The 11,835-nt window shown below is 40.0% G+C and overlaps 2 protein-coding genes across 2 annotated transcripts; one reads left to right on the top strand and one right to left on the bottom strand.

Annotated features, from left to right (window-relative positions):
* Nucleotides 1–2,014: 2,014 nt before the first annotated feature.
* Nucleotides 2,015–2,753, bottom strand: Cpr76Bb (Cuticular protein 76Bb). The gene has a single exon (XM_064689530.1). It carries the CDS (start codon nucleotides 2,723–2,725, stop codon nucleotides 2,141–2,143), a length of 585 nt encoding a protein of 194 aa, XP_064545600.1. The 5' UTR covers nucleotides 2,726–2,753; the 3' UTR covers nucleotides 2,015–2,140.
* Nucleotides 2,754–4,056: 1,303 nt separating this feature from the next.
* Cpr76Ba (Cuticular protein 76Ba) lies at nucleotides 4,057–4,790 on the top strand. The gene has a single exon (XM_064689532.1). The coding sequence runs from the start codon at nucleotides 4,110–4,112 to the stop codon at nucleotides 4,671–4,673; it is 564 nt and encodes a 187-aa protein (XP_064545602.1). The 5' UTR covers nucleotides 4,057–4,109; the 3' UTR covers nucleotides 4,674–4,790.
* Nucleotides 4,791–11,835: the final 7,045 nt, after the last annotated feature.

The following is an 11,835-nucleotide window of genomic DNA, read 5'->3' as shown; positions in this document are numbered from 1 at the left end:
ATCGATGAAAGTTTTTTATGTTTGAAATCTGATTCTTCATAAAATAAAAGAAAAATAATCTTAAACTATAATGGATGTGTCTCAAGAATTGCCTTAATCGAGAAAAAGTAATTATAATTGCTCTACAGCTCGGTACTAGCATAACAAACAATAGTTTTTAATAAAAAAGTCGAGAAAAATATTTGAAGTAAGAAACTTTCGCTTCGCCGGGAAACTCAAATTCCAGTTTAAGAAATATATGAAGCGGCTTTCCAATTTTCATTGCTTAATTTTTCTTTAAATTTTCCACATTCTTATTTATTGTTCATTTGCTCGCATAAGAATCAATGTTTATTTGTAAAATTGTTTGAAGAAAATTGAATTTTAATGTGAACAACTGCAATAGTTGCTAAAAGTTTAGACATTTGCATGCGCTTTGCTTTGATTTCTGCACTACTTTCACTTTTGGGGGTGAAAGTTTTTGCTTGGCACTTTCGCTCTTTATCGCAGCCAAAATTTGTTTGGGTCAATGCGATGGCAAACAAAACACATTTGCCAAAAAATATTTTGCACTTACATAAAAACGCATGGCTTCTATCAATATTTAATTTACTATGAATATTTTACTTAAAAATTACACAAATTATTGTTCACGTCACACTGGCGATTAAAATCGCACGAAAAACGCGTCGAAGTCGCTCACTGCTCGCTGCTCGTCGCCTCACTGGTTCAATGTCAAGGACAAAAACGTAATTAAAGCGTTTGCGCGACATTGCCAAAGTATTTATAGGCAGTCGCAAACGAAGACGACCGGCACCACATCAGGCAGTGCGCATGGCCAAAGCACCAAACCGTTTTCCCGGCGACAAGATTTTCCGGCCCAACTGGTTCCACAATTGTTGTCGCTGTCAGCTGAAGAGATCTTGCCAGGCGGCAGCGATGCGCCAATGTGGGCAGCACTGCAGAGCAGAGCAGAGCAGAGAAGAGCAGAGCAGAGCACAGTATTGCTTTAACGAACGCTTCCTAAGCTCCTCAGTCTAATTGACAATCATATGAAAAACTCAGTCGCTATTTGTGGCCAAGGAAAACTCGTTTTACGCTTCGCTATCACCAGGCAGCGGCATCAAACACCAATTTGGCTGTCTCCACTTTTGGTTTCAGCTGCAACGAGTAAAAGTAGTCGGCTGCAGCTGTTGACTGGCGTTATAAAATTTATACCAGGCAGGATTACGTTTGGATTTAACATAAATTAATAGCGATTGGCTTGCGAATTTGCCAGCAAAGTATCTTTAATGCTAACCATGGGAAACTAACCACATTCAGTAAATCTGTTGAAGAACTTGTTGTCAGTATAGCTTAGCATTACGCTTAGTTGGACGCATAACCAATGATAGAAATCCTCTTAAATAGACTTTAAATACCCTGAAATATTTATCTAAAAAAATAGAGTTTAACTATAATTAAACTATATTAAGCTGCAAACACAAAAACAAAGAAATTGCTTCGAGCCAGCTCCCTGCCTTCAAGTATTTCTTCACCTTCTTGTTTTCCACAGCTCATGTTTTGTTTCAAGCTTTTTTTTGTCATTTCATACTTTTAAGACCACTTCAAATTTTTAGTTGGCAATTGCGCGTTGTTCTGAAAATATTGCAATCCATAAATATTTTCATAAACAAGATGAGCGCTACATTTTGATATCTACCCAAGATTTACAGCTACCAAATATGGTTAGCTTAAGGCAATGATTGGGGCCTACGTTATTAATGCTTTGAGTTGGTTCAGATGAAATCCATCTCACAAATTTTATTTATTTATTATCATCTAACCATTATCCTTAATGATCTTAATTATTTAGCTCTATATCCAAATAATATGGGTATTTTGTGATTTACGATTTTTTTACGAAAAATACTAAAAGTGTTGAAAAATTTAAAGAAATAATTGCTAAAAGAGGAAAGAAGAAAAAAGGAAAAATGCTTTCGAGATACTTTGTGTGTTTATACTTTAATACAAAATATTATTAAGAATACTGTATAGAGCTTATTTGGTCTTCTGTTAGGTATGCATCGGTATTATGTTATAATTACGTTCAGATCGGTCTGTGTTCATATATTCCACTCATTAATTCTTCCTGTCGGCATTAGCTGTTGGCATCAGGTTCTTAATGGAGCTGCTTTACACTCACATAGCTGCTGGCATGTCCATGTCCATGTCCGTATCCATGATCGTAGCCACCATAGTGGGCGACATCGTGTCCGTAGCCGGCACCATAAACATCACCATGTCCGTAGCTCTTGTAAACCTGTGGGTGATGGGCATGTCCCAGTTTCTTGACCACCGCATTGAAGCCATTGTGATCATCGGCGGTGTACTCCACAACACGCGTCGTGCCATCTGCTTCCTTCAAGGAATAGCTACCGTGCACCTTATCGCCATCGCGTGACTCCCACTGGCTCTTCTGATCGCCCGTGTGCGCATCCTTGACACCATAGTCAAAGTGGTACTTGGGATAATGATATGGCTCGTGTTTATCGTAGCCATGGTCATAGCTGGCGTAGCCTAAGCCCAAGCCATCATATCCATAGCCGCCATAGCCGTGATCAATGTGTCCATGTCCGTAGCTCTTGTGCGCTGGCTCCTCGTGCTTAGTCAGCACGCTGTAGCTGGTCGCATGTCCATGTCCATGCGGCGCCGCCAGACTCAAGCCCAGAAGTCCGAGCACCAAAACTCCACAGAACAGCTGCATTATGGTTGATTATCGTTTGGCGATGTGATAAGGTCTGTTGGTTCTTGGTGGTGCCACTGACCGTATTTATAGCACTACCTCGGTGGTCTCTCTCTCTCTCTCTCTGGGCCAGAGCCATTCACCTGCCTTCGATTAGCTAATTAGTTGTTTATAATTGTAGTTTACCTTTGAGCGTTGAGCTGCATAGAAAATGTAATATATTATTCGTAGACCAAACACCATAATTTATTTCATTGTTGAAAAATCAAATTGGAGGGCGTTCGTCTGTGGGTTGAACTTTTGATAGTAAGTATTATGAAAAAAGAATGCAATTAACTCTAAATTGACCGAAGCCAAAGATTCCAAAAGGTTCTATTGCATGCTTTTATATTCTTGATGATGAAGATACGATGAAATGAGTATTATTTCGGGCTAACTAAATCCTCACGAAATTATTTCGTATATATTAAAAATTATTGAAGTCTTATTTGTAAATATGTACCATAATATTGTTCTTCAACCATCTATATACTAAATAGGCAATTCTCAAAATATTGCATATAGTCTTAATTATCTAAAGAGAGTCAAAAACTGACAAACTGAAAAATGTGAATGTTGCTGGGTTAATTAGAATGGGACTTTTTGTTCTGTCCTTCATGCCAGCTAACGAGCCTATTCTTAATTCATTTAAACTGAAGCACTCCCTTTTATCAGCTTATAAAATTATGAATCAGCTCTAATAACAATTAATCATATTTTACGCTCAAAACAAAGCGCTTATGGAAAACATTAACAGGTCTTTAGTTTAGCACTAATTCGGAAGCGTTAAGCTCAGAGACACCCCTCCCTAAGCATATTAAGCCCCCCCTGCTGCAATCCATCTCAAGGTCGTTTGAAGCTTGGGCTTTGGCTAGCGGGGCGCAAAAACACTTGTAGCTTGGCTTGAAAATGCAGCGAGCCGCGGCATTTGTAGTTTTTGGTCAATTTGAAAGCGGGCCACACTTGCTGATTGATTTCTAAAAGCGGCTAAAACAACAACTTGCAACAACAATAACAATAACGATTGTTGAAGCGTTGCCGTGTTTTTGGTCTGTTGACGCCCCTTTTATTAGTTGTTGTTGTAGCTTTTGGGCCGCTTTTAATTTGGCAATGGGCATCAGGCAACAAATTTGTGAATACACTGTGTGGAAATGGAAAATTTGCACAAATATTTGAAGCATTTTTCGTATTTTGATATTTTACTTATGCCAGCCTATTTAACCTCCAATAACCCAATTAATGAACATTTTATTTCGACGAGAATGGTCGGCTATAAAAAGGTCTGCGAATGTTCGTTTGGCATCACAGTTCCATTTGTGTTTTACATCAAGCAACAAGCCAACTCAGGTCCACAATTTGATTAGAAATGGCTCAGAAATTGACTTTGGTCTGCTGCGCATTGATGGGCATTTCGGCTGCTAGCTATATACCACATGGTGGCTATGAGCATGGTCATGGCGTGGGTTTCAGCATACAGACGCATCATGAAGCGCCAAAGAAGTGGCACAGCCACGAACAGGAGCACCATTGGGCACCACAGCAGCAGCACTATTATGTAGCAGCGGAGCCACAGTCGCTGCACTGGGCACCACAGCATCATCATGTGGCAGCGGAGCCACATCATCATCCCAAATACCAGTTCGACTATGGCGTCAAGGATACCAAAACGGGCGACATTAAGCAGCAGTGGGAGACGCGTGATGGCGACAAGGTCAAGGGTGGCTACACCATGAAGGAGGCGGACGGACGCACTCGCATTGTGGAGTACACTGCTGATGACCACAACGGCTTCCAGGCGGTTGTCAAGCACATTGGACACGCCCACCAAGCGGAGCACAAGTCCTACGATCACAGCTACTACGGACATGGTCACGGGCATGCCACCAGCTATGTGGACGTGAAACAGGATACAGACAGCAAATGGTGGTAAAAAAAAAACAGACGAATGATAATTTTTGATGAATGGTTCGAAAACACTCCTAAAAAAACTTACAAATAGCAAATACGACAATAAATCAAAGAAAACGCACAAGTTGAGATTAATCTATCTAAATGCGTTTCCTGTTATTATGAGAACAACTTAAATTAAATTTATGAGAAAATTTACAATACTACTTAGTCTACTATTAAGTCTAATATAAAATTAACAAGGTTACGGTGACTATATATGTATATCGATCTGGGAGATCGATTGGATGAGACCTCCGCAATCTCCTCCGCATTCGGACTCCTCCAATTCGACGTCTCTTTAGAAGGCGCCTAACCAGTCGATTTGGATGGTTTCCCAGTCGCGTTATGTAGTTTGCAGTCTGTTTGTTTATGACGTCCCCGACTTTGGGCACTCCTAGATCTTTTTCCAAATCGGAAGTTCGCATATACCAGGGGGCACCAGACAGATAGCGGAGCATTTTTGCTTGAAACACCCTGATTTTCGTAAGGCGCGATTTTGCAGCAATACCGTAAACTTGAATACCATATCGCCAGGCAGGAGCTCTGCAGGTTTACTTTGTTTTTTAAAGAAAGCTGATTTTTACTGCTGAGCAGTCATCTGAATTTGCCTAATCTGCTTTTCAGGGCTCCTGTGATACTTGAGATGTGTTTACTAAAGGTCTAAGTGCACCCCTAAGTATTTGTAGCTGTTGTGGTGCGTCAATAATTGATCGCGCATTTATTTAAATTAATGCCAATGTTCCAGCGTTTAGCCCACATTTCAAGTTTGTGGAGGTATTGCTGCACGACGTCAGTAGCTTCGTAGACACATTCATTCTTGATAAGATGGCTGTGTCATCTGCAAATGTGGCGATGGTTAGGTCCTGTGGATCCACACTGTGGATTCAATTGTAGAGCCAGTGGGCATGTCATGTGTATAGAGTGTGTAGAGCGTGGGCCCCAGCACACTGCGGAGCGTTCCCTAAAGCAGATTCGTACTGGTACTTCAGCTGCTCCACCAGCTGCTCCACCGCTCCGTTTGGGTATGCAATGAAATTTTTGATTTTTGTTCGTCTGCCTCTTTTTTTTCAAAAATTTTGGATTTCAAAACAAAATCAAAAAACGTGGTATGCAAGTCGATTCCAGAGATCAGTACGAGTTCAAAAAGGTATAACTTTCCTAAATCGGAGCATTTTTAGCCGAATTATCGAAAAAAAAAACGAAAAATCTTCAAAATTATAACGGCATTTTTTCGCGTTTTTTAAATCGCTGTATCTCGGCCAAATAAGCCCCGATCTTGCAAAGATTGGTCTCGTTCGACTCGTGGTCACAGCCATTTTCAGCCAACATCGTAATTTTTGCAAAAAACATAGTAGTTTTTCTCAAATTGGGCCATTTCTTAGAATTCAGATTTTTTGGTGTCAATCGATAGTCGGGATCCGTACGAGAAGAAAGAGGTATATCATTCCGAAATCTTCCAAACAATCTTCTGGAATCCCAAATTTAAATTAATTTTTTAATTTCTTTTGGGCAGAGCTTGAAAGTTTTAGAGTCACTGTCCAATCCACTGTGTTTGCTGTAAGCAGTTCACTACTTTGCTTTGATTATTTATTTTCGTATGCACTGCTTGTCATGGTGACGGCAGTCAAACACAAGGCACTGCTTGAAAAATTAATTAAAAAAATAGCTGTTGCATTTTTTAATGTTTTTCATTTTTCTGTTTTCCTTTTAAACCTTGCGAAGTTGTTAGTAAATGTTGTTTGCAGACAGAATTTTATGCATCATGATGCCTTTGAATAAGTACAAACGCAGGCCAGAAATAATGCGTTGCTCTGCTGCAAAGAAACACTTTGTTAATTAAAATAGACACCTCAAAACGCTCTTCCACTTAAACTTAAATCTAATAGAAAACTTCTCAAATTAACTAAAAATCCGATTAGGCCACAGCCTCATGAAAATTCATCAATTAAACATTAATTTATGCTGTGCAGCAAAGTTTTGCGGTCACATAAATCTGCAAGTGTTACGAGACCGCAAGGCAAAGATTTCCTTGAATCTGGCATCTGGTCAAACTGATTGAAGCGCCGAAATGGAATAAGCTTTTAAGTCCAGAATAAAGCTGCCTATGTAAATGATGGGATGCATTTATTGGCTACCGAAATTCCCACCCATGATAAGCGCTGAGCTGTTGACAATTTGGGCAGGGCGCTGGTCCTAGATAAGGCGAACTCGCATGTACACATATTTATTTGCCTGCTATTCGCATGTGCGAAAAATGAAAATAAAAACTCAACATTTTGGCTCATAATTTGCCTTCGTACTTACGCTTGACCTATCCTACCCTTTGCTGCTTTATATGGTTTCATTAAATATGCAAATGAGCAGTGGAAATTGCGGCTGCCTCAGCGAAAAGGAAAAAAAAAATTAAATTGGGAAGGTGAAAGCGGCCAGGTGATTTCGCAAGACAAACGCATACCCTAACGGGCTGAGATGGCGGATACCCATCAGACCAGCCGTGAAATTTATACAAAGAGTTCACATTGCACTTTGTTAGTTTACGTGAACACCCTAACAAAAAAGTATTACAGTTTGCCTTGGAAGTTGTTATGCATCGAAGTTTGAATCCTTAAATCTTAGGAAATCATACTGCAAGAATCAGTTTTCAGTAATATTTGGCATTGTATTTTTTTGGGTCTGTTAAGTTTCACATTTGATTATGATATAAATATATGAGAAATATGCATCAGTAATTGACTGAAGCACATCTTCATAGATTTCTGAAAATCTATCCTCAAGTTCGGAAAATGGGCGGAAAATGGTTGATGCAACCCTTTGTATATATGAATGTGTGTTTGTCGGTATGTGTGCATGTATGTTGAATTGAAAATGAACTGAAATTGAAATTCAACTTACTTTTAAATATTGCCCTACTATGCGAATCTCATGAATTCAATTAAGCAGTTCATGTTTTCATGCATTTATTAAAGGTGTCTTATTTCGTTTACATAGTTTGGTAATAATATAATAAACTTTATCCCACTTTCTCCCGTAATCACACTTTACTTTAGTAGAGTAACATATCTCTCTTTCTCTCTCTCTCATTAAATTTAGTTTTTCTCTCTCCTGATCTTACTCTAAGCCGCTCTTAATTCTTTTTCTTGATAATGTGCGTGTGCATGTGAATTTTCGAAAAGTACATACTTACATATACATAAGTTAAGGCAATTCAGGCCTGGGCACGTGCTATCACCTAGTTAGTATATAGATTTGATCACAATGAATATCATAGACGTACTTCTATGCTATGAACAATTTGTTGTTCTTTTCTTCCTACGCTGGTGTAAGGGTATACAATTTTCGTGAAGTCGCAAACACCTTTCGCTGTTTTGTTGTCCGCAGGGGCAACTGGGATCCGGAGTTACCGAGAGAAAGAGTCGAAAGTCGAATTAAATCGCCAAGTCCGAAATGAATGAAAGCAGCAAGAGATGGAATAAATGAATGAAACGAAATGTAATGAAAACGAAGGCGACGTTCACGTTGAAAAATGCAACGCGTGGAAAAACGGTTGCCCTCTTTTGAGCGTCTTTGCTTTCTGTTATGATAAAAATAAAAAAAAAGAGAAATCTCGAAAAAAGAAACAGAAAAGAAAAGCAGCTGCAGTAGCGGCCAAACAGAAAGTTTTGCCTGATTTCGGCGCCGCTCAAAGTATAATAATGTGCTGCTGCCGCCGTCAACGACAACTGCAACGACAACGACGACGACGCTGCAGTTGCAGTTGCCTCCCAAAAAAGTGGGCGTGGCCATGGGCTATGTAGCATGCGGCTTGTGCCGCTTCAAGTGCACACTTTCTCATGGCTTAGCACTTTGCAGCATAGTTCGTTGGTTTTTGTAGTGGCTGGGCGGGTGCGTTGAGGTCGGGCGCTGAGATGGTTGCCCAGCTTATGCAACAAATAATTTAATTTTATGCTGCATACAAAAAGGAGAACTAGCTACAAACGAACCAACGAACCAGCCAAACGAACCAGCGCAGGGCGACAACGGAAATGCCACTTTACGGCCTGTTTGACGGCGAAGTGGACGTTAAGTTGTGAATATGATGACGGAGATGAAGGATGCAGCGACGATGATGACGATGATGATGATGATGATGATGATTATGATGATGGCGGCGTCATGAGCAACAAGCGACAAACAAACTGAAATATTGCGCATACGCCGCCTGGGACAGCAGAAAATCGCTGGCAATGAGGTCGAGCCGTAAAACTGGGCTAAATGTCGGCATCAACAGACAAGAAGTCAACCGGATGGGGAATCGTTTGTTGAGTGTCATAAAAACGAAGGCTTAGACATAAAAACAAATTGCAGCAATCGAGTTGAGCGAATTATGCAATAATAAATTTACACATACAACGCATATGTTTCCCATAGCCTGTTCAGATCGAAGCTGAACTTGACTGAAGTAAGAAAGCGTGATATAAGAATGCGAACGCCTGCTGAACCCACAAAATGTGAATATTTTGTATCGGAATTAAAAGCTAAGCTTTATAAGGCTTTCTATCTGTTCAAATGTAGATAACAGAACGATAAACAGGTCCAAGAAACATTTCATCGACTCTAGAGTCAAGAGACCTTTAAGGACTCTGTGTATAAATTAGTTGTTGGGGTCAAAATGTATCAATTATTTTGCAGTGCAATTGACACCACATCCAATTATTTGATACATCGCACCACCACAATGGGATATTTGTTCACTAGTTAGAAGAAGAAGGTTCATGAATTTGTTTATGTAATATTATATGGCTCGTACACGATACCCGAACCACCCTGTTCTTCAGATATTATCAGATATTATTATCTATTACACAACTTCAATAAATTGGCTCGGTGGGAAACGAATCTCAGACCACTGAGCAGTTCGTCTGCGAAACGTATGCCTACTTTGAGGACCTCACAAATTGTATGAATGTTGCAGGAGATATCAATATTGCTCGAAAATCAAATGGATAAAATAAGTGTTTCCCTCCTTATCTATGCCGCATACTTTTTTTTCATCCAGCCCTCGTATAGTTGTACTCTCTTAGCTGAGTTCTTTTATTAGATATAAAAGCTCATAACTTCTTATGGTACACCAATAAGCACATTTGGCTTATAGTCCTCACAAATTGTTCTGCCAATTCTAAAATATCACCAGTCGTTTTGTGGCATTTTCACGTTTCCTTCCATTCGCATTCGCATTCGCATTAGCAATGTTTATGTTGGCTCCTTTTTTTGGTAATAACAGCAGATGTTTTAGCCACAATTAAAGCACTCAAACTGCCGCAAATGTTGGCATTGAGGACGACCTTCGAGCGAATCTCAGACTACACTACATAAATACATATAATTTGGCTTAATTGTGCAAAATAATCATAATTTTCCTGGCAGGCCGGCCACAACAACATGCAGCAGCAGCCCGATTGCCCTGACGGGCGCAATTTTTGGTTCGACTTCGGTTTGGATGGGGCAAGTGTTGACCTGCTTTTGTTATCATCAAAATGTTTGCCAGCACATGTGTGCGCAAAGTTTTCGCCGCTGTCGACACATTAAATGAAATTTAATTCCTGCTGCCGTCATAAGCAGGCAGCAGGCATCAGACGGCAGGCGTGTTTGGCGTTCCGGCAAGGACAGCAGCTGGACGGGCTTAAAACGCAGGCGAGAGAAGCCAAGCCAGACCGCCAAAAACTGTAGCCGATGTGGCAGAACCTGCTTTCTTGCCTCATGTTGGATACTCAACCACTAAACCAAACTAGCGTCGCAACCCAACCCAAGCCACCTACCCTTAGCCTGGTACGTGTTATGCCAACATTTAAATGTTATTTAAGGCTGCCCCCAAAAAGTGGCCTGGCCACTGCTGCTGCTGATGCTCTTCTGCTCTTGTGTTGTTTGCTGCTGTTTTGTGTTATATTCTGTGGGCGTGGCACACTCATAAAACGCCGCACAGTTGTTGCAAAATTTGTGGCCTCAACGCTTGTCGTTTGTTTAAAGCCGAGCCCAAAATGACCACAAAAAAAAAACAAGCCGAATTTCACGCTCATCTGACTAAATGGTTTTATAGCTTTAGATATTTGCTCATTTGTGTATGGGCCAAAATACGTTGATATTATTGCCATGTTGTTGCAGCTCTTGTTGTAATTTATGAGCGGTCAGTTTTGCAGCCAAAATTTGCCCAACACGCAGCCCTCCCACCCATCTATCTCTTTGCTTCGTTAGCCCTTTGCCTGGGCAACCGAATTCATAAGCCAAGCCAAAAACCAATCATATCAAATTTGTGTAGCCTCTTTTGGGCTCGTCGGCTGTCTGAAATGCTTGCGTTGGCTATATTTCTCTGATTTTTTTCATTCTTTCCTTTGCTTTTATTTGATTTTTTTGGGTCTCGGGATTTGTATGTCTTAATCATATTTTATGTTTTATATTTCGCGCTTCAAGTATTTGATGGGTGACTAGCATAAGAGCAGGCTTTACTTTTTAGCAAAATGAAAAAAGAAAATATACTGTGGCTAAGGGCACATAATTTGCGGCATCATTCAGAGGCTGTGACGGGGCAGCTACATGACCGGGCGTGTAGCTACGGGCCAGGTCAGGTCGCACAAGAGACATGTGCGGTTACCAATTAGTGTTGATGTGAGCATTAATCTTCATTTTGGATATGTAAGAGAGCTGCTGATAGATGTAAAGAGACGAAAGGAGATATATAGAGTGTAGCTTTGCATACAGGGAAAGTAGACAGCACATGTTTCTGATGGTCATAACTCTCCGATTCAGATAGGGCTCCAAAGTTTCATATTTTCTAAGACTATGCCCATAGAACTGATAAAAGTAATATTTTTGAGAATCTTTATTTTGAATTTAGGTATACTTCTCTTAAATAAGAATAAGATATTCCCCCTTATCTAAAGAGAAAATTTAAGCTTTGGGAAGTGTAAGTAAGCACTTTCTTGATTACATATATATATATATATATATATCTTATATATTTCATAGATTGTTACCATGTTTATACACACGTCGGATATGCTAATATATTTTATTACTAATTATAGTGGTTAATAATTTGTCACGGAAACGAGTTATGACGAGTGAGAATTGTTGCAAACAGTGTGAAACGGCCTACTTTGGTACTTTGT

This window comes from Drosophila montana, unplaced genomic scaffold (assembly GCF_035044405.1).
Source record: "Drosophila montana isolate Dmon_TW-CO22-7 unplaced genomic scaffold, ASM3504440v1 contig_3218_1, whole genome shotgun sequence".
Classification (NCBI taxonomy): domain Eukaryota; kingdom Metazoa; phylum Arthropoda; class Insecta; order Diptera; family Drosophilidae; genus Drosophila; species Drosophila montana.
The sequence above is the reverse complement of the archived record's forward strand: the minus strand, read 5'-3'. Positions and strand labels throughout refer to the sequence as shown.